Below are 22,893 nucleotides of genomic sequence, written 5' to 3' on the forward strand. Positions count from 1 at the left end.
CTTCGGGTTTTTGGGGGATGTTGCTGACTCCGGGTCCGATAACAGGCACCACACCCGCAGTAGATGTGCACGGTGTGAGGTCTCGCAGCAAGCTATCAAATACGGCGCATTTCTCGGCTTTTAAAAAAAACCGCTATGAGTCGCCAGGTGTTTCATCAGATTCGAGGTGTTACCTCCTTTGACAGTATCACAGTATCAGCTTAAAGCACTTGTTGCAGGCTGCTGAGTTTGCATCTTTTGCTGTGAAGTACAGCCAGACTTTTGACCGCTTCGCCTCCTTTGGGCATTTTTAATCTGTAGCTCTGCTCTAAAAGAACATACGTACCTGGGCCCGCTATGGAAGAAATATAGTGTCATCAGAATTCAAGTATTTTTAGACATTGAATTTATAACACTGAATTTTTATCCTCCAAATTTCCCTGCAAAAAATTCACCTGCAAAAAATTCACCTGCAAAAATTCACCTGCAAAAAATTCACCTGCAAAAATTCGCCTGCAAAAATTCAACTGCAAAAGTGGTGAACTTGAATGACCCAAGCCAGAGCAATCAGCACTAGATCGAGTCGAGCGGCTCTCAGCCAATTAAATTACGCTGTTTGATCACATGACACCGTTAGCCAGCAGTGTGTCTCCTAAAAGAGAGCTGTTTAAAGGTGAGTGATTAAGTTTTTCTCCTAAATAGAGATCATTACAGAACGCCTAGTCCTACTTAAAATCCCATTTATTTTTATTTTATTTTATCATCTACTCGAACTAAGGAAAACGTTTGACTAACTCAAAGACAATTTCCACGCCTCCCCTGCCTGTCTGCAGAGGCAGTTTTGAATTTAGGAGCAGCAAGATGGAAGCGGCAAACCCTGGCGATTCTCCGGTAAGTATATTGTTTTTTATCTTCAAGTTTGTCTTTTGAAACGTTAATTTTATTTAAATCCGTTGCTCACGTATAAAGTACACAGACGGGGTCTTTGCTCAACTCGTCTGAGGCGTGTCTCACTAAGCGCTACATGTAGTATGGATATATTGATTTTTGGTCTTTTCAAAATATTCAAATTGGAGTAATCCTTAAGGACAAAAATAGTGAGTTTTTAGTTAACAATCTCATTATTATAACAAAGTATTACATACATAAATGCCGATATGCTAAATCCCCCCCTTCATGGCCTGCTCTTAAAAACGACCTCTCCCTGTTCCGTAAATCTCTTAAGCTAATAAATAAGCCCCAAGCAATCAAATTGCATAGATTTTTAGAAGAGTTTGATTTTTCTTAGCCCCTTATTTAAGTTATGTGTCTTGTTTATGGAACCTCACTTTTAGAGATTTTATGATCCCCCTTGTCTTCTTTATTTCTGTTCCTTGTTTTTCATTCTTTTTTTATTGTTATTTATTTTTGTATTGGTTATTCATCTTTTTATATTATTATTATGTAGATGTGTGTATATGGATGTGTATGTATGCATGTGTATATGCATATATATGTGTATATATATGTATGTGTATGTATATGTGTGTGTGTGTATGTATGTATGTATGTATGTATGTATGTATGTATGTTTACTTTCAGTTATTGTCGATTTCATTGTGGTGTACAGGAGATGTGATTCTGTTCTGATTGATTTAATATGTCGCTTGTCTCTTTGAGATTGTCATTGTTATTGTTCTAAATAAAGTTCATTAAAAAAAAACAAAAAAAAAACTAAGCGCTACATGCTAGCATCCTGCTAACCAAGCTACCCTTTACTTTAGAAAATAGGATACTCGTTAAAAAAAAAATACTCCGCAGATATTGATAGATAGACGAACACTGCAAATATAATGTTGGAAACGAGAACGGCCTTTGGTGAAGGGGTAAAATACACCATGAATAAAGCCATAGAGTGAATGGCTGCCATGGTTGCAGAACGGCCTGATTTAATGACAAGAAAGGGGAAGAGTGAGGTGAAGTGAACCAAAGCCACAAAACACGGTCAGACAAGGCGGCAAGATGTTCCACTGTTGAAGATCAGCTGTGCCCATTTGTTGCACATTGTGGGAATGGAGAAGTTGAGGCCCTTGCAGGCTACCCACAATTTCCCCAAACTGAGCGATTATACATCTTGCTTCCATATTTGTATCTTGTGTCACTAAAAATACATTTTATTTTAATTTTATACATTGATTAATGACCTGCAGAATCTCCTCATCATATTAAGTGATTCATAATTGTCACTTTATGCTTTCTCCATCTCTAAAGTGATGACATCCTTGCATTACATACTTTAGGTTCATTTTCTGCAGGCAGGTTTCTGACAGAGAACAGGCAGATTTACACTATAACATGCAGCGTTCTATAGATGGACACATAAAGAAATGAAAAATTACATGTGCTAACTTTCTAAACACTTTGTTACATTAATGATTAAGTAGATAAAACACATTTATGTCGGCCTTGGCTCATAGTTCTTGTCTTTAAATTAACTTTGTGTGTGTTTCAGGTCCTGCACTCTCAAAGACTGAATGAACCACCATTGCAGCCATGGGTCACTGTGAGCATCACAGGGAAGGTTGAAGCCGCCCACTGCACCTGTAAGGCCGGAGTCGTGGAGACCTGCACCCACGTCACTGCTCTTCTGTTTAATGTAGAAGCAACAGTGTTGATCTGTGGCACAAGGACTGTTACAGATGAACCAGCATACTGGGTTTTGCTGGGTAATATGACCAAGATACAGCCAGAGGTTGGCCATAAGATATCCTTCTCTTCAGCTGCCCCAAAAAAGGCTCTTGATCAAAACAAACAGACCATCTGTAGTGACAGGTAAAAGGAGCCGTCCTCAAAGAAGAAAAATCCCACCTGCTACTGTGGAGGAGTTGTCACTGCTATAATGCCATAATGTTTTATCTAGGGGTCTAGATTTATGCCTGTAGTACACTGCTGTGTAAATAATTTGCATTTATTGAGTGAGTATCACTGTTCAAAAATTGAATAAAGAAACAAACTAATTTTTGCCTTTTTTTCTTTTTATTAAAACCACTTTATAGAACATCACATCAGTTACAATGTAGAATCCATGTCACTGGAGCATTTTGATTCCATAAACAGTAAAAAGGTGAGCTGTGAAGACCAAGGACAAGTGCAGTTCACAGGTTTTCTATCTAAGGAATCCCAGAAGATTGCATGGTGTCATTGCCCAGCAGTTGTTCGCAGGACATATGGACTCAACCTCAACAATCCCTCACACTGAGCAGCATGAAGTGACAGTGCAGAGGAAAAACTCCCCTTTAACAAGAAGAACCCGGTTCAGTACCAGCAGCCATCTGGGTTTGGAGGAGAGAGACAGAGACAGAACTACCAAAAGTATATATTTTTTTATGTGATTGACTGTTGTTGTAATTCAAGCCCTGAGTGTAGAGCAGGTAAGATATAAAGTTGCATCCTAAATTCCATGCTCATGCAGAGTGTTTAGTTTATGACTTTTTCACCTGGTCATTTCTTGATGAACGGATGGTCTTTCAGGGTTGACCAAGCTGGTACCTTGACTCTGTTCTCTGCAAGATGTTGCAACAAACAAAATCATATGGAGACAATATTGGACACAAAATATATAACAATTTAGTTAAATGTAGCATTAACTCATAAGTCTTGCTAAAGTACCTTGTATTCTGATTCATCACAGCAGCAGTTCAGTTGGATGATGTCAGCAACTGCAGCAAGTGTCTTGCTGACTGAATAATTTCATCTTGCATAATCTGAAACAAACACAAAGACAGAAACAATTTATAAATTAACGTTCGATAAAATCTAAGGATTAATCATTTATTAGATACCAATATGAATATGTCTACCATAAAACTTGTGTGGAGCGAAGTTACATTCAATCAAGATGGTCTGGCATGCTACAACTTTATAGTTGTTAAATTCTGGGTACAAGTATACATACCCATCTTGTACATGTTTTTTAATAATAATAATAATAATAATAATAATAATAATAATAATAATAATAATATTATTATTATTATTATTATTATTCTACCCAATTACATGTTTCTTTTAATCAGAGTATGCTGTTTTAATGACTTTACAATATCATTTACATTGTGTTCCTTACATTTTCCCTAATTGTATGTTATATTAATCCTATATTTCCGTTTTAATATTTCTAATGTTTGCCTTGTTTTCTTCACTGTCTGGTCTGCCTCTGTCTTGCCTGTATGGATGCATTTACACCTAAATGTCCCCAACAAAGGATGTTTTAATTCACCACTATTCCAGTGAAACACGAGTCTCCCATCTTCCTGCTACCGGTCTGGAGTTTTTGTTCACCAAAGCACACACCAACTTCATACTGACGGACAGATCACTGCCCTTTTGCCGCCTTGTCTGACCGTGTTTTGTGGCTTTGGTTCACTTCACCTCACTCTTCCCCTTTCTTGTCATTAAATCAGGCCGTTCTGCAACCATGGCAGCCATTCACTCTATGGCTTTATTCATGGTGTATTTTACCCCTTCACCAAAGGCCGTTCTCGTTTCCAACATTATATTTGCAGTGTTCGTCTATCTATCAATATCTGCGGAGTATTTTTTTTTTAACGAGTATCCTATTTTCTAAAGTAAAGGGTAGCTCGGTTAGCAGGATGCTAGCATGTAGCGCTTAGTGAGACACGCCTCAGACGAGTTGAGCAAAGACCCCGTCTGTGTACTTTATACGTGAGCAACGGATTTAAATAAAATTAACGTTTCAAAAGACAAACTTGAAGATAAAAAACAATATACTTACCGGAGAATCGCCAGGGTTTGCCGCTTCCATCTTGCTGCTCCTAAATTCAAAACTGCCTCTGCAGACAGGCAGGGGAGGCGTGGAAATTGTCTTTGAGTTAGTCAAACGTTTTCCTTAGTTCGAGTAGATGATAAAATAAAATAAAAATAAATGGGATTTTAAGTAGGACTAGGCGTTCTGTAATGATCTCTATTTAGGAGAAAAACTTAATCACTCACCTTTAAACAGCTCTCTTTTAGGAGACACACTGCTGGCTAACGGTGTCATGTGATCAAACAGCGTAATTTAATTGGCTGAGAGCCGCTCGACTCACTCTAGTGCTGATTGCTCTGGCTTGGGTCATTCAAGTTCACCACTTTTGCAGTTGAATTTTTGCAGGTGAATTTTTTGCAGGCGAATTTTTTGCAGCGAAATTTGGAGGATAAAAATTCAGTGTTATAAATTCAATGTCTAAAAATACTTGAATTCTGATGACACTATATTTCTTCCATAGCCCGCCTACTATCCTTGGAAACGTAAAATGATTGGCTAGAATCTAAAGTGTATCACATCTCAGGAAAAAAAAGCACCGAAATGTGCGCTGCTTTTCGGTCTGGTTACTAGTACCTTTATGTCACAACCCATCCCTAGTCACAGAGCTATTTTACTACTTGGCATGGTGTGTTCTTAAAGAAATCTGAGGAAACTGGACAAAAGGAAGTAGCAAGCCTAAAAAAAAATCTTCCAGCAGATGGATGGTATCTGAAAGTCATATCCTTAAAAAACAAGTGAAAATCCAGCAAAGACCTGACACAGAGATACATTGGACTTCAGCTGATCCATCCAAGAATAGGGATGGGTATCGTTTAGGTTTTATCCGATACCAGTACCAAACCGGTACTTTTGAAACGGTGCCGGTGCTCGAACCGGTGCTTAAAGAATGGAGAACACACACTTTGTCCAAAAACCTCTCATGTTCAGCTGTTTTTTTGTAAAAAGATAACAATGTTAGCCTTTTCTCCAGCTATAGGGCATATATGGTATCACTCTCGGTTGGAAGCAGTGCTTAAACAATGGAAAAAACACAAACTTTGTCCAAAAACCTCTCATGTTTAACTGTTTTCCACTTTTTCTTTGGTCATTTTAGCCTTTTTGGCTAGGGTGAAGGGAGTATCTGCCATCAAACAAGAAGACAGCCGCATTTAACTTCGACGGTGTTTGCTAGTTCATCTTACATGCATTAATGCACTCATTTCCCATTTTCCTACTCAAATAATGAAACAAGATTTTAGTCACATTATTGGAAGAACGAAAAAGCAAAAGACATTTCGTGTTTTTGTTTTATTTCATAAATTTCTTCTGATTTTTTTCCATTTTACTTTTCAAATGTGAATGTTCACAGTCAACACCACACAAAATTCCACCTTACCCGATAAAAGAGATATTCTTCTTGTTGATATAAAATAACAATAAATTCATCAAACTAAATTAAAAGAACAGCATGAAAAGCATATTGTCGAGTCCCAGTTTTATCTCCTTCCATTTGCTGAAATAATTGTCTTTTTTTGTTTATTTCTTATTTTTAAAGAAGCATCAGTTGCCGTCCCTCTCCAAAGGAAAGGGGGATGAAACACAAGGACAGTGCTGCTCTGGGACACCTGCATGCCAGGAATCCCATATGAAATGTGTGATTAAGAAAAACTGCTTTTAATTACTGAAAAGAAGAGTGTGAAATATGATTGGCAGGGAAAAAACAAAAAACAAAGGTGACCCTTACAACACCTCATTTGAAATCCCCACATTACATCTTATTATTACAACTTCCAAAAGCAAAAATAATCAATGTGGATTCTTCCTTTCTGAGTCACTGAAATGAGATCGGACACGGGGAAAAAAAAAATGGAGACAGACACATACAAAGACATGAACATTTGAACAATTGCGTACTTGCACACTCAAAAATGAGCATTTGTGTTCTCATTCGCACTTTGCCACACACACACACACACACACACACTCTCAACGAACATCACTCCCTCCCTCCCCCCATTGGATCACAGATGTCAGAGCTCTTTTAAGGTTTTCTACAGTAACCAGGAAGAAGCAGAATAGAAAAAAAGGGGGGGAAAAAAAGGCATTTGATCTAGATGGCATCATCACACGATCCTCCTTGTTTATTTGTTCCCAAAAAGTTGGAAAAAATAAATTACATTTACCATTAAATTAAAAGTGAAACAATTTGACCACATTGTGCCTGAAATGTTAATGCAGGTTGTTCAGCCCGTATCTCAGTCTACAGTTCATTAAAAATAGCTCTTCATGCACTCGTTTCATTTCAGTGATTCAGTGTTTGTCTTCATCCTAGAGGGAGAGAAGAGGAAGAGGCAGGTACAACAGTTTCTCTGTCCAGTTTGTTAGTGGCTATGTCTCCTCATCCTCCCTCTCTCCCAGTGCAGTAATGTTAGAATAGAGACACTACTGAAAAAGCCTCGAGGTATCACAGACTTACCTTCATTTCAAGACAGGACTGAAAGGACCAAAAATGAAAAACAAAAACAAATACATGAAGTACGATACAGAACAGAACAGAATTAAAACAAAATAAATAGATCTCTATTTCCCACCCGTAAAATAACCCGTGAAATGAAAGGACTAAATAAACGAAATAATTATTCTGAAATGAAATAATGCTTTCAAAAAAGGAAAAGATGAAACATTTTTTTGATTTCGTTTTTTTGTTTGTTTGTTTTCTTTAAATATAGAGATGTAGACATTTTTCCTTTTGGACACAAATTGCATTGGTGAGGGGGGGGGTGACTGAAGGGGGCAGCAGGTATGACAGAGGAGGCTGAAAGGTGAGCCAAGTAGTGGTGACACTTCCTCAAAGAAGAAACGGGTTGGTGCTTGTGCCCGTCGTTCCTCCACCTCCCACTGATCCTCCAGCACCCATCACCCCTCCTGGTCCTGTGGGCCCACCCAAAATCAGCTGAGGAGGTGGTGCGACTCCGGGTCCCATCAGACCTGAGCCTGGGGGTGCCATTGGGGAGAGCCCGCTGTACGGCATGCCCATGGGGCTGGGCTGCATCATGCCCAGGCCCATTCCCGGAGCCCCCATTCCCATACTCATTGGCGCCATGCCCATTCCTGGTTGCACCATGCCCAGCATGGGATTGGGAGGCACAGGACTGGTGCGGAGGCCGCTAAGGCCGAGTGAGGAGGGCTGAGGTGAGATGGAGGTCATAGGAGGAGCCACCCCAAAAGGGTTAGATGATGCAGGTGTTGGAGAAACCCCCCTACTGGAAATGGTACTGCCCGGAGTCACTGCCATGCCAGTAGCAGGAGATGAACCTGGGACAGAAGAAACACGTACACGGGATAAATCACAAAGTTCACTCGTCTAACACATTTTTAATTTAATGTTATTATTAACAGATCACATTAACATGTGTATCTCTGTATTAACAAACATGCCATATTGGCCCAGTTTATTTTTCTTATCATTGTTGTGAGGAGACCATAAATAGCATTTGCATTTCTGTTGTACAGTTCATTTGCTGTTATGGAGTTCTTGTTATGGATAAAAAGTGTCTGTTTTTTGTTTCAAAATAGCTGATAACTATTCGCTGAGAGTTGCCAACATCTACAAACAAATATAATTTTATAAAGTGGTTCTATATAGTGTGAAACTGTTAATATAGAGCGTTATTAAATTTATTGCTAATGCAATCATATGGCACATTGACTTCTGAGGAAAGTTTAGACGGCACACATCATCAGAAAGGTTGCCTACCCCTGGTCTATATCATAACATCATCATTATTAACATCAGAAAACCTTTAAGACATAGTAAAGATACATTTTTACTGGCTTAGTTCACATTGCATATATATCTTAATATATCTGGCTATGACCTTTGACAGTATTTGAGATTATTATATATTTTTGCAATTAAGAAAATGTTTTCTTTAAAAAACAACAACAAAAAAAACTAAACGTGAATATGGCACGCACATACAATTAAAAGGGTTGCGTTTTGTCTTTGCTTTGCTGACAGACGTTTTATGGAATTAATTTTTAATACATTGCACTTTCTAAAAGAGCAGTTCATTCTGAAACTTCTGTGTTTTTTGCCATTATTTTCTGTTTGGTCGGTAACGATGTGTGGATTGTGATTAAGAAGTGGTTTTTCGTTATCGAATCAGAAAATGCAACAAACGTTATTTGTAAACCACAATAATGAATAAAAGAATGGAGACAGCTTGACATCTCCGAGTTAAAATCTCGTAGAGAAGATTAAATAAATTTTCGCCATGTTAACCTAGAAGTTTTAAAATTTTAGCAAACAAAAAAGCAAAACAATATTTTGGACTTCAGCCTGGTTTCTGCATGTTGATCAGATATTTTACATCTTCATTTTATTTTTATTTCCCTGACAAGCATGTTTTAAATTCATTTTTATCTTTCAAATAAAATACTCATATTTTGTTTCAGTCCCACAAAATAAAGGTTAATGGAAACACAAACATTTGCTCTTACATTTTACTTTTACATTTAAACAAATAAGTTATATATTTTCTACTGATTTATTAACTCAATGATTTTCTTTCCTTTTTCAATTTCTGTAAATGTTTCCATAGCCTGATAAAAGGTACGCCCCTAAAGTTTGCAAAGCACCATTACACAGCAGTTTCATGTTAATGTCAGTCATTTTCATATAAATGCTTACAGAAATTCATGAATATTCCAGGCTCTCCCTAAATACGAGTCACAAGAATTCAGCGAGATTGAATTTGTCTTTCTGGACACAAAACGTCGAGCTCATGAAGTTCAGCTGTAACTAACCTGTGTTCTGAAGGAAGGGGTTGTGTGCTGATGAGGACGAGATGGAGGGAGGCGGTGGCTGTTTGGGTTTGGGTTTAGACGGCACCAGAGAATCAAGATCCACCAGTGCTGCGTTGGGGCCCAGGAAGGACTCGGGAGTCTTCCGAACAGGAAGTGAAGAACCAAGAGAGGACAGGTCAAAGGGTACCGGTGAGCCTGTGCTGTCAGCGCCTGCTCCTGAAGATCCTAGTTGCTCTGGATCTCCTAAGCGAGGTAATGAGGAGCAGAATGAGTAAATCAGACTCTTAAAAACGCACTCATAACAGCAAAAAACAATATCCGAGTAGATACTCACACAAAGGAGGATGAAATGTTAGACAGGACAGCTGCTGAGTGCATGCATTTGGAAATTTGTGTGCAAAATATGTAAATTCTGTTTACAATTTTGCGCCAGAATCCGAGCATGTGAGAGTTCACGTAGTTTTAAGTGTCAATGTACCTGTGCCGTTAGTGTGTTTGGCGGAGCCACTCCAGATGTCGGAGGTGATAGGGTCAGAGGCAGGGACAGGCCCGTCCTTTGCCCAGGGGTCTACTGGCCCCCCGGAGGAGGAAGTGCTGGGAGGCAATGGAGGACCCCAGGGGTCAGCACTGGGAGGGGTCACAGCTACAGGGGAGGGAAGGACACGCAAGGGAGGGGAGGGTTAACACAACACCTTACAGGTACAACTCACAATAAGGCGGGGACAGGAAGCTGGGCTGGGCAACAACAGTGGTGTTTCTCTCTCCTCAACCTCTCCATTGTTAACTTTCCAGGACTGATGCAACTGACAGCCACATTACTTACTCCTAAAGATAATCTGAAACTTATCGGAGGTAAAGGAGAGATAAGAAGCAACCTTATACATTTAAAAAAATAGATAAATAACTGAAAAAGGCATACAGAGGGCAAGAGAAGAGAAAGCTCTGGTTGAGACACAGCCACAGTCAGTCCTGAGTAAAAACAAGAGGATTAAAAATCCCTGGTTTAGACACAGAGGGGGAATGACATGCTTGCTTTCTTCACTACAAAGAGAAAGCATGTATAGACGGATGAAAAGATCAGCTATGACAGCATGGTGACATGTATGAGGGGAAATGCAACCGTGGAGTGAAGGGGAGAAAAAGTCTCCACATCCTCTTTCACCCACAGAGACAAGGTTCTGTTTTAATCACCAGCAACAAGTACAGTCCCACCCACCTGACTGCCGACAGAGGTCAAACATGACCACGGGTCGAAGATCCTTACCTGAGCTTCCCCAGGGGTCGACGTTGTTTACTTTGTTGGATGATTCACCCCATGGATCTGGAGGAGGAGCTATAACAGGCGGCGCTCCCCCACCCCAAGGATCAGAGCTTGTAGGGGATGTGGGTGATGCTACCCCCCATGGATCTGTGGTGGCTGTGCCCCACGGGCCCGAGGCGGCAGAGGCAGATACTGTGGGTAGAGGTGAGGGCCCGGCGGAACTCACGACAGGAGCAGCAGGGGTCCCCCAGGGGTCCACAGCACTCAGCTCCATCAGAGCGCTCTGTACAAGAGAACATTTAATGAATTAATGCTTGCACAGCTGATGGACATCATTACACACGTTTCACTATGCCAGCACATTTATCATTTTCTATCAGTCTTATTAGCCTGTTATCTCTCTCGGGCATTCATCAATAGTGCTGATGAGATGTAAAACCACAGAAGGAGAATTGTTGGCATCTCTCCTCTATCAGCACCAACTTTTCTTTCGCTGCTTTTTGCACATTTTTAAAATGATTTATTACTTGAGTTGGGACTTAAACGAAAGTCCTGATTTCAATCTTTGTTTCAACAGTTTAGTTTTCCAAATAGTTTAGGGAAGTAAGCCTTAACCAAACTGCTCACTGTGTGGGCGGTTAAAGGCCTTCTTCCTCTCCATTGTTTTTGCAGAGGCTTCCATTTTTCTTATGCGTGTTTGGTCTTTTTAAGCAACTATTTTACATGAATAAAATTGGGATAATCTCAAATGTTGGCTTGTATGAACCAAGGACCAGGGGACTATAACCTCAGGTGACATTCTGAGGTTAGATAATAGTGTTCTGATAAAGGAGAAAATTGAAAATTAGTAATATTAATTAATTAATTTAATATTATTAAAAATAATAATAGCTGTTAGTTATGCTTTGAAGACCATCTGCAGTCTCAACAAAGATGCCTTTTTGGTGGAAAATTCTGGCAACGGCTGAACTGATTTTTATTACTGTAGAGGAGAAAAAAAACTGAATGAAAGCACAAAGGTATCTCACATTTCAGACAATGATGAATGTGTCTGAAGCTCTGAAACTTGAAAGACCTGAAGGGTTGTGTAACACTGAGGAGTAGCTTTGGACCCAAAGCTTTCTTACGAACGAGCGGATTATTGCATCAGTTATGATAAAATCTACGCACAGTGCATTTTATGGAGCACAATGTGTCTCCCCAGTACAATGAAAACATTGTGTGTTTCCAAGCTTCATGCAAATTTGAATCCTTAGCAACACTGCTTACACATGAAGTCAAATAAGACACCTGATAATGCTTTCACGTACCATCTGCTTTTTTTTTTTTTTGCTGAACAGTCCATCTGTATTTTACCAACACTTTTAGTATCTGAAAGTTTTTCACTTCAAGTCAAGTCACACTTTGTTAATCAGACACACAGCTAACAAAGCTGAATTTACTCATGGAGACACACACAGACCCAAGTAAAGCAGATGATCCAATACAGCTTATCTATATTCATTAAAACAAAACAAAAACACCCACCTCCTCTGGTTTTGGTTTCTCCCTCTTGCTCTCCTCAATAGCCATCTGCAGTCTCAGGTCATCACCTCTGCGCAGCCGCTCCTCCTGCCAATCACAAACACACAATTATATCCATCAGCAAACTCCAAAAACGCACCACAGGCACAGATTCATTAAATCCACACTGAAGGTCAGTATGAGCGAAGGAGGAAACCCTAACCTTTAATCATGATTCAAAGGCAAAAGATAAGGCTGTTCACACAATGTGTGTGAAGAGCTTGTAATTTTAACACAGCTTAACACAATTTAGATTACAAGCGCTGTCACGCGGCATCCTAAAACCGAAGACGGTGGCAGGAAGATGTCTTAGACATGGGTAGGCAAAACGGCTCCTGAGAGGGAGGATACAGATGCAAAAGCAGCTGTGGTTCGTTTGTTTGCTATCAAATGCTGCCATGGTGAATACTCCAACTGCTGTGTGGGTTTTAACTGCCTGCACCAACAATGGTATCAGTTCGGTAGCTGCGCACAGCAGAGCTTCTTTATCACCTGAAGGACAAAAACCTTTATAGTAGAAATAGAAAGCCTTTTATATGATATCAATAACAATTAATTTCAGCTCAGATGGAGATCTTGAACATCAACTTAAGATCCTGCCTATTGCCACCTTTATTCTAACACATTTCACTGAGGACTGACAGCATAACACAGACTTATCTGCAAGACAACAGATTGTCTTTAATGCCAGTAAGCAACATTAACATTAAATCTGAAAGGCTAAACTAGTCTAGTTTTACAGTAAGTGCAGGACTGCAAACACTTGATGCAGACAAACAGGGTTAGCACTCAGTAAACACAGAAACAGGAAGTTACAACAGCAGGAGGAGGGTGTTAGAGGTTAGGAAAGAAATGTTTCAAATCAAGGCTAGGGTTAAGTGCATGCTATCAGAGACGGCAATGAGAAAGAAAGAATAATCAATACTTGCAAGCCACTCATTGTTAATAAATTATGGCAAATATTTGCCAGTGACATGCAAATTCTAAATGGCAGATGATTAATTTGTTAGGTGCACGTTTTTCTTGCAGTTTTAACACATCTTGATGAGGTTCTGAAAAGCGCCTCTTAGGATGCGACTTTTTAAACTGAATTACTGCAACAGGATTACTGCAAATACGAGCATTAATTCATTTTTTCTTGATCAATCAATACTTGACATTTGCTTGAGAAATTCCATTTGACAGAAAGACAGATAGTTGATGACTGGCTCTCCAGCCAGCTGGACACTCTCTCTGCCCCTGACCTGTTGGTGAATCTCTTTGCTGAGTGTGAGTGCATAGCGGAGCTCTGCATCCTCCAGAGGGTCCGTGCTATTCTGGGGGAGTTCAGGGGTTAAATGGTGAGAGCAAAGCTAGGTGTGCTGCATGTACAATATTTGTAAAGCCTTTGTGTACATAAGTGACGTGTACATTAGACTGACTGCAAACTTATCTGAAGTAAAGGACCAGTAAGCTTAGCTCAACAGGTCTACTTGGTGTTACCTGCTCTGCCTCTTCTTTACTCATAGCCAAAGCCAGCTGGAGCTGCAGATCTTCTTCTCCAGAGCTCTGTGGCCAAGCCTGCTCACTATCAGCACCCCCAGAGTGTGAGCCCAGCGACAGGCTGCCCCCCAGGCTGGGTGCTGAGGGGGCTGAGGAGGCTAAAGTGGAGATAAATATGCACAGAAGGGACCAAACCCTCTTATAAATACTGCAACTGTGACCACTGGATCAGTCTGTTAACTACTTAGAGTAGGTATCTCACCACTGGAGGTCTGTGCCATCTTCTCTTTGGTTTTCAGGGCGTGGATCCTCTCCTCTCTTAGTCTCTCTTCATCTTTTAACAGCGTCACCAACTGTTTGGCTTTCTCTCGAACATTCACACCCTGGAAAAACAAAGCAAACCACTGTTAATTTAATACATAATATAAAATAGATACAGTTAATTACAAAATCAAGTATAAAAGCAGTTACTTACACAGCATACTGTATTGATTTAAAAAATGTTTTAACTCAAGCAAAGCTCATTTATCAACAACCAATAAAACTTTTATGGCTGGCTTTGTGTAGTTGCACAACAGGTCAGAGACACCTAGTCAAACATGCTGCTTGTAGTTTAGTCAAGGACGTTTTACAGAGCGTGCCTGCATTCCACAAACGTGGACTTTAATCACCACTGACTTCACCTTTCCATTCAACTTTGAATGCATGGGTGTGTCTGTGTACCTGGTCTTTGCCATCTCTGTCTATGTACTGGAAATCCTTGAGGGTCTGGACTGCGTAAATGTTCTCTCGGCACTGCTGGGCAACACGTTCTGAACCAGTTTTGATCAGGTACTCCATAAGAGTCATAGCCTAGAGAAAATGGAGAGAACTGTAAATTTTCAAATACAAAAATCCCAAAAGGAAAATACACCTCTTACACACAAAAATAAAAACAAATATTTGAGCTTTCGGTTTTTAAATCCCACACATAATTACTGACCATCTCTGTACTACAGACATAACTACTCCATGGATGCCCCAAACCTTTTTAGGTGGCAATTATTCCCTGCTGCAGACACTGAGACACTGCGGATAAGTAGTTATTCCTGGAAAACTTTCTTTAAAGGGCACATAGGTAGTGCACTCTTTGGTAATGTCCTGTAAACAAACCTGCGCAGTCATAAAAAAAGAAAAAAAGAAAAAGAAAAGAAAACAGAACTGCACACAGCTTCAAGCAAAATGTCTGATGGGAGACTTTTTGTTGCTTGGACCCAAGCAGCGCACTTGCAGACACTGAAACTACAAAACACCTAAGGCTGATGTGTCTACCAAGCTGTTTTTTTTAAAGACTATGGCTGTGCAATTAGGTGAATCTTAATTTCGGTTTCCACGACTTATTAACACAAGCTGATTCCGATAGAAAGATTATTATGCTGCACTCTGTTTTGGACATTCCTTTCCTTTACTGTAACCTCTATATAAAAGTCCACATTTACTTCCAGCCAGACAGCAGATTTAGTTTGGTTCACATTTATTTCTTTATTTAGTTTTTATGTTGAATTAAAGTTAATGGAAATACACTTGTATAAAAGACATCATTCCTCTTTTACGTTTAGTCAGTCTATTTTTCCAAAACCAAAAATTAATTGTAATCTTACTATTTAATACAATAATTGTGACTATGAATTCTCCTATAATTGAGGCACTTTCCTTCCAAAGGTCTGTAAGAATTGTGCCATATTTTTACACATTTCAAAAAGGCTGCGTTCGCCACTGTCAGCTTTTACCAAGGCACCCAATGAAGGAGGGGTGGCATAAATACTATGTCAACCAATAGTCACAGTGGTGCTCTGTGTGTGTAAATACCACGAGATTAATATGAAAATAATACTTGCAGGAACATTTTGGGTCTCTCGGTTAAGCAAAAAGACAGAAATATGCAGAAAAAAAATAAAAGGTTGCACACTGCAAGGTCCCAGATTCGCCCTTTTTATTAAACCAGATATCTGATGAACTGTTCCAAACAACTTACTTTTAAATATTCACAATTTAAGTAGCATGCTTTATTTCCTTTGTATGAAATAATGAGATAACGATATGCTATATTTTGGAGTTTTCCCATTGTGTTTACGGTCTTGTGTTTAATCTGTATTGTTATTCCCCAACTTCACTTCTGGACTCACAAACCTTGTACACATGTCTCCAATTCTTGCCGTGGTCATTGAGGCGCTTCCACACCATGCTCATGATTTCCGAGAAGGCCACGACATTGTAGGTAAGATCAGCGATCTCTGACATAAGGGAGCTGCTGGGGCCCCATGGGTCATTCGACGTCGCCTCCCTAACCTGGACACAAGAACACACAAGAGGGATAAACCATTAATTATTCGACTCAAACCGACTGAGATGGGAATTATTTCAGACATTACTTTGTGACATCTTGGTGCACAGTGTTCTGAGTAACAAAATAAATTCAATCAGATCACAAGCTGCAGAGAATAATGAATGGGTACGATATGATTAGATTAACTCATTCTCTACATAACAAGGGGAAAAGTGAGGAGGTTCTCCAAAGAAATATTAGATTATCGGAATCCGCATAATCTCATCATCTGTGTGGCAGAGATGCATTTGCTACACTTAAGTCCTAGATACAAAATGGGAATGTGTGCAGAAAATGAAACAGAAGAAGAAAAGCCAGCTAAGAAGCCAAGAGACACAACCTTGATTTCAGCCTCTGAATAGTTGTGGACGATGTTCTTTACTTGTCGCCGTAGCGATGAGGTCGACATGGCAACGGTCTGGCCACCGAGCTCTGTTGAAATCTGAACAGCAGATGGGCAAGAAGAAATGTAAAGTATAGTTAGTACAATACAAATAATACAAGTTTATTTCCAGCACACACAAATCAACAAGACTTACAACCAATAAAACAACCAGCAAGAAAGACAATGAAGACTTGAAATAATCGTAAGGAAGTGTGCGTATACAAGAGTCTGAAAGAAAGAGCATCAGACTTTAAGAAGAACAATCAGTGAGTGGAAGATGGCATTAGTAACCCAAATCAGCATCAAACGAGGAATAAAGACAATATCATGCACACCTGTTACACAAGACTGATGCAGGAAAAGGGTCTCTCCTCTTGGTATATTGCCGTTCCTCTATCTTGGCTGCCACTCATTCATGGAGTGCTTTGTCTCGGTTTGTCTGTTTCTTCCCGTGGCAACATTGGGTCCCAAAACCACAGACTAAGGGGGATGAAAACTAGGGAGCAGGATTGAGATTAGTGTAAGTGTAAATGCATTGTGACTTGGATACTTCTGCTACAGCACAACGAGCAGCCTTAAACTTAATCTGTCACTAAATCCAAAGTAACCATTTATAAAAATTTTAAAAAACAAAAGGACAAAGGAGATATTCAGCAACAAATATCACATGATCTGTTGCTGATCCACACATGCTTCACAGAGACACAACTTATCAGTTATGAGCTTTTTCTCTTATTAGAGCGAACAGCTTAAAAATAGGAATGCAGTCATTTTAAATATGACCATCTGACTGAAAGCTAATACAGGTTGTCTTTTTATTTACTTGTCAAGTGAAGAGAAACATTACAATCTACACTATAAATAATTATTCAGTGAGTTTTAAAGTCTGTTTTCTCTTCTTTACATCTTCTTTGAAGCTTTACCCCAGGCCAAACTGATAAATAATGTTTACTGACAAGGTTAAATTCCATCTTTAGAAGCAAAAAAGAAAAGTAATCAGTAAAAAGAGCAAGAAAGCGTGAATGAAAACAAAGTAAATTTATGACAGAACTGTAGCAGTGAATTTAACTGGATGCGATTTTACAGAAAAAGATGGCGTTCACACTTTCAGGCAAACCATTTTGGCTCCTCAACAAAGTCAATAATTTAGTTTTCACATCTAAACATCTAGGCAACTTCCAGCTTCACACCAGGGTAAAACTATACAAGAGTTGCACTAAGATAAATATTTTAGAAGGGATCCATTTACTTAACTCCAGGTACTCTAATCATTATACTGCCACAAACTTTAATCTTGAACCCATATTTGCAGGCCTCAAGAGCACAATCACGGATTATTAAAAACAACATATCATCAACCAGTGCTGACACTAATCAGAGACAGAGTCACGTATGGATGTCAAGAAAATGACACGCATGGTTAAAACAAACTATAAACTTGAGACGGATTTTAAATGAGTATTTTAATTCGAAGAGATTGATACCCAACAAGTGTGGGAAACCTTATGGTGCAATAACGTATAGTTTCTGTTTTGCAACACCACTGACAGTTCCTGAATTTGGTCTAAAAAAACCATGGACTTATTCTGTTTGCTGATGGAGAAAGAAAAAAGGCACGCGGAATGATTTTTGTGGATCAACAGCACATCCCTCACTACCTGCTGAGCTTTTTTTAGTATCTGATTGCTCACGCATCAGGTTGAAACACTGTTGCTGACCAGATGCAAGCTCTCACTGCCACAATCTGCATCTTCTTGCGTAACAGATGCTACCTCAGCTTGTGCCACAAAATATAGTCAGCTCCATAAGTATTTGGACACCGACAGAAGCACTGAAGGAGCTAGCGACACTTTTCTGATGTGAATAGAGGCAAAATTACAAAAACTATCACTCTCAAAACACTTATGGATCTAACTGAATAAAGGCAATAAAACAGATCTAACATGATCAGACTTAATTTTGCTGTCTGTTTATTTATAAGTTCTACAGTCATGTTTTGAGAGCGGCCCTGAAATAAAACATCAAGAACACATGTGATTGTGATTGTTATTTGAGCAACTGAAAAACACTGATCATCTTAAATGTTGATGCTCAGCAATTCTCTCGACTTGTACCTTTCAAAAATACAGGAAGCACATTGTCTTTCCTTTATAATATAATAAATATCAAATTTTCCCCACCCACTGTATGAGGACCTTCCCCCAGGTGGCAAACAAGAACTGGCAAGAAACATTGCCGCTCTTTCCGTTTCTCCAGATTCAAGCAGATCCTTCTTCATACTGAACCAATAAAGTAAACAAACTGACTTCTACAAACAGCATGCTGGTTACAAACTGGAGATTAGTTAAAGAACGAAAGAAAAATAAGATTTTAGCTCTGACTGCTTGTTACTTATTAAAATAAGTTGTAACTTGCAGTAATAAATTAACCTGTTGGCAATGTTTAAACCAGTGGTTCCCAAATAGTGTGGCTGGATAAAAAAATGATTACTGTAACTGCACAAGAAGTAACCAATGAAATTCAAATGTACTACATTAGTTGACATGAAATGACCTGATTGAGAGTGAGGAGGAACAAATTTGCACAGTGGTAAAACTGGTCACTTTTTTGTATAGAGAAAACCACATACAACCACTTCAAGATCAAGAACTGTTAGGAGGAAAGAAATTCAAAAAATATACTTTTTTATAGCTTCAGCTGGACTGGGATGTTAATAGGCCTTTATTTTCTGTAAGGTATTAACAAATGTGAACGCTGTGCCACACAAGCAAGCAGAGATGGGCAGTAATGCGTTACTTGTAACGCGTTACTGTAATCGGATTACTTTTTTCAAGTAACGAGTAAAGTAAGGGATTACTATTGCAAAAACGGTAATTAGATTACCGTTACTTTCCCGTAGGAACGCTGCGTTACTGCGTTACTAAAACCGTGATTTTTTTTTGCGAGAATGTCTCATGACAGTGACGTAAGCGAGTGCAACATTTGTGACAACAGCTGTGTGCAGATCAACAATGGATCATATATCGAGTGCGGGAGAGAGTGTGTGCGTGCAGCGTTTAAAGTGTGGAAGTACTGACCTTACTTTGAGTTTGATTCCATAAAAAGTGACAAAAACATTAGCATCCGTTGTGCGTGGGAAGAAAACCTCTTTTTACAGCGAAAAAAAACCCCTAAACTTCCAAGCAAGCACCGAGTGCGCAACGACATAATGGGAAATTCACAGAGAAACTCGCGGATTCTTCCACTGACCGCTGCGGCACACCTGCACCAGGGTAAACCTCCGCCTACCCTACTCCTGCTTTACAGGTGAAAATAGAGCAAAAGGACCGCTAGTCTTTGACTTTATTTATTTTCTGCTGTGTTTTACTTGCATTTATTTGAAAGAGTGAGTGTAAACACACACAAAAAAATTATTTTATGTGCTGGAATGTGCAGAAAATAGGTTTAAATATTAAACAAATTTCTTCCAGTCAGAGAATGTTGCATATAATTACATTTTTGCTTGATGCATAAAGTTAAAAGATTAAAACTAATAAAACAAGTTTTAAAAGGAGACTTTTCCATTTGATTACATTTTGTATGATGGATTATGCAGAAAAAGTAGAAGTGGGCTGAAAGATCTATCGCTTTATCACCTATTCAGGTTGTAAATCGTGGTTTTAAAAAGTAACTAAGTAATTAATTACTTTTGAAAATAAGTAATCAGTAAAGTAACGGGATTACTTTTTTGGTCAAGTAATCAGTAATTAGTTACTGATTACTTTTTTCAAGTAACTTGACCAACACTGCAAGCAAGACACACCTGAAAACCAGATCTTGAGAGAAACTCCGACTACTAAGTTGCATGTTTGTGGAGCTTACTGGAGACCAAAAAAAAAAAAAAAAATTGTAGGTGTCACACTTAGAAGTGCTTTCATCTGACACAACAGCTAAAACAGTCATTCATGCCATTTTAGCTGACATAAAGGCTAGTTTCTGCAGATATAAACACTGGTTTAAAGTTTGAAAACTGGTGGGTCATTCCATCACAAAACAAAGTGGGCCTTCTGCTCGAACATTTCAGATATCGCTAAAAATGAGATGGTCCAAAGTTTGGATTTATATTAATATATGAAATACTTCTCTAGCTTACACTTTGAAATTTGAGACCATGTTTGAATGAGCATACCTCAGCAAATATTAAAGATAAATACCTGAAATTTACTATACCAAATGATGAATCGGGATCTGTAATTTCAGACAAATACAGAGTATTTTCTAACTAAAATATGGAGGGGAAAAATGAAAGCCACCTTGTAAATTCCCATGTTTATTCACACACTGATAAAAAAAAAAAATATCACATTGCAAAAGCCAACTATTAATAATTTCTGAGTGATATATAATTTTATTTCACAATACCACAAAATGAAATGTGTAGAATATTGTTTTGACATGAAATTCTTAATTCATTATCCAAATATAGTAAATTTATAGAGTTTCCAGAGTTTCAACTGAGAAAATTTTGTTAAATACATGCACGTTCTTAATTTTCAAGACCTACTGCCCTGTATGACTCAGGTTAGGTTTAAAATATACGAAGAATATTAAAAATGCAGTGAAAATGTACAAAAAAAGACAGGCACATCGGACAAGGTTGAGCAGAAAATGTTCTTAACAATTGGATGATTTAGGATGGTTTGGCCCCAGTGTCACGTTCAAAAATGCCTTCATCTGACAACACAGCTAAAACAGTCATTCACACCATTTCAGCTGTGTGAAAACCATTCGATTACACATTTTAAATGGATTTTAAATGGCACAAACCTAAAGCCTTTAGTTTGGATACTATACGAAAAACATAAGTGTTCCAAACATCATTAAGTGTTTTAAATGAGCCTGACAGCTATAAGGGGTTCAGATTTGTAGGTCAGATAAACATGAGAGCATGTTGCATAACTGAACAGAAAGCAACCATTGCAAAAGTCAATTCAGAGACTCCTGAAGCCCAGTGCCAAAGTTCAGACACGCCAGCTAATCCGTGATAACCATGATAAGTGATATAACATACCTTTTATATAGCTCCTCTTCTCGGATATCGTCAGTCTGAAGCCACACTGAGGGGAAAAAAATCCCCCACAAAGTTTCATCAGAAGCACTAAAGTACACACTTCATCAGCCTCAAGCGCCAAAAATACACAGATCTCTCACTTAGATCACATACAGAACAAGCGATAAACGATCTGCTGTAGCGTTTATTTACTCATAAGTCACGTCACAGGAAGCTGCTCTATATGAAGGATGGATTGTATGGTTGAAGCCAACTAAAAAAGGCGAAAAGCAGGCATAAGTGTTAACTGATTTATTCATCCTATCACTCATATCCAGCTAACACTGCACAGCCTCCCGAAGACGTGACCCCCACCCAGATAACGTTAACGACCCTGCCAGGCAGATGCTGAGCTCCATGTCACACCTATTAAGATAGCTAACTGACATGTTAGCAACCAAACTGTCATCTAACGTTTTTCTAGCTGCAAGCAAACGATAATGCCCGCTGTAAAATGGCACACACGGGTATTAAGCGAACATTTTTATGTCGCAGAGGCTTAATTTATCAACTAAAGCTGAGCACCAAACTCTCTTATTCCCAGCTAAGCTAATCGAAACTGTTTGCGATCACTTTGCTATCACAAAGTCTGGGTGTAGTACTAACAGGTGCACGGAGGGGTTTAGTTAGGCACAAAAAAGCGGGGTAACTAAACAGAACGAGTCGCTCCTGTCCCAGCGCTGAATTACCCCAAAATCGATAAAAAGGTGAAGGTTACCTGCCACTTTGACTGATAAAAGAAATCACTTTGCTGCTGTTGCTGTTCGGACACATTAGCCAGCTAGCCTGGTAGCAGTTAGCTGTTGCTAGTTCGCTACATGACTGACGGACCGTATGAGCTCCAGCTTCACGTCCTGCTTTGGGACACTACTGAATACACGCATTCAAGAGTCGAAAAAGGCTGACAACCCGGCACAATAAATATCTAAAATAAATGTCTACTGACCCTGCTGTAGCTTGAATGTACGAGGAGATGGCCGAATTTCCGCTTCCGTTCTCGCCTACAGGAAAGACCGCACCCCCTGTAGCTTTGTTTTCCTGTGATGGTAGTAGGAGACTCATGAATTATTAATTGGGACGAAATGAAAGTCTCAAATAAAGAGACATCGAAATGATTGTTTATTACCGTTTAATACGTAATACGGGGTACGTTTTTAGTTCTGAGATAAATTTC

The 22,893-nt window shown here is 39.1% G+C and overlaps 1 protein-coding gene and 2 long non-coding RNA genes across 9 annotated transcripts; 1 reads left to right on the forward strand and 2 right to left on the reverse strand.

The window, feature by feature from the left end:
• The first annotated feature begins 145 nt into the window (after window positions 1-145).
• LOC146377848 (uncharacterized) lies at window positions 146-2,915 on the forward strand. Its single transcript, XR_014801613.1, has 3 exons — window positions 146-652; window positions 813-870; window positions 2,471-2,915. It is a non-coding gene; the product is annotated as an uncharacterized LOC146377848 (long non-coding RNA).
• A 60-nt stretch (window positions 2,916-2,975) lies between these two features.
• On the reverse strand, window positions 2,976-5,069 carry LOC146377849 (uncharacterized). Of its 3 annotated transcripts, XR_014801579.1 has the most exons (5): window positions 4,972-5,069; window positions 4,754-4,811; window positions 3,628-3,722; window positions 3,456-3,521; window positions 2,976-3,290 (listed from the first exon to the last, which is right to left on the reverse strand). It is a non-coding gene; the product is annotated as an uncharacterized LOC146377849 (long non-coding RNA). The 3 variants fall into 3 exon arrangements; XR_014801577.1 differs by having other exon boundaries at window positions 2,976-3,521; window positions 4,972-5,068; XR_014801578.1 differs by having other exon boundaries at window positions 2,976-3,521; window positions 4,754-4,866; window positions 4,972-5,059.
• A 989-nt stretch (window positions 5,070-6,058) lies between these two features.
• On the reverse strand, window positions 6,059-22,752 carry epn1a (epsin 1a). Of its 5 annotated transcripts, none has more exons than XM_084943727.1 (14): window positions 22,666-22,752; window positions 21,681-21,726; window positions 16,966-17,126; window positions 16,586-16,687; window positions 16,050-16,208; window positions 14,604-14,732; window positions 14,143-14,263; window positions 13,881-14,038; window positions 13,643-13,714; window positions 12,363-12,446; window positions 10,839-11,118; window positions 10,053-10,217; window positions 9,575-9,817; window positions 6,059-8,080 (listed from the first exon to the last, which is right to left on the reverse strand). In XM_084943727.1, the coding sequence occupies exons 4-14, from the start codon at window positions 16,652-16,654 to the stop codon at window positions 7,614-7,616; spliced, it is 1,947 nt and encodes a 648-aa protein (XP_084799853.1). In that variant the 5' UTR covers window positions 16,655-16,687; window positions 16,966-17,126; window positions 21,681-21,726; window positions 22,666-22,752; the 3' UTR covers window positions 6,059-7,613. The 5 variants fall into 5 exon arrangements, with proteins under 5 accessions (XP_084799853.1, XP_084799856.1, XP_084799854.1 ...); XM_084943730.1 differs by having other exon boundaries at window positions 21,681-21,715; window positions 22,666-22,736; XM_084943728.1 differs by lacking the exon at window positions 22,666-22,752 and adding an exon at window positions 22,438-22,659.
• Window positions 22,753-22,893: the final 141 nt, after the last annotated feature.

The sequence above is a fragment of the Perissodus microlepis genome, chromosome 11 (assembly GCF_051167445.1).
Source record: "Perissodus microlepis isolate ML-2025 ecotype Zambia chromosome 11, ASM5116744v1, whole genome shotgun sequence".
Classification (NCBI taxonomy): Eukaryota; Metazoa; Chordata; class Actinopteri; order Cichliformes; family Cichlidae; genus Perissodus; species Perissodus microlepis.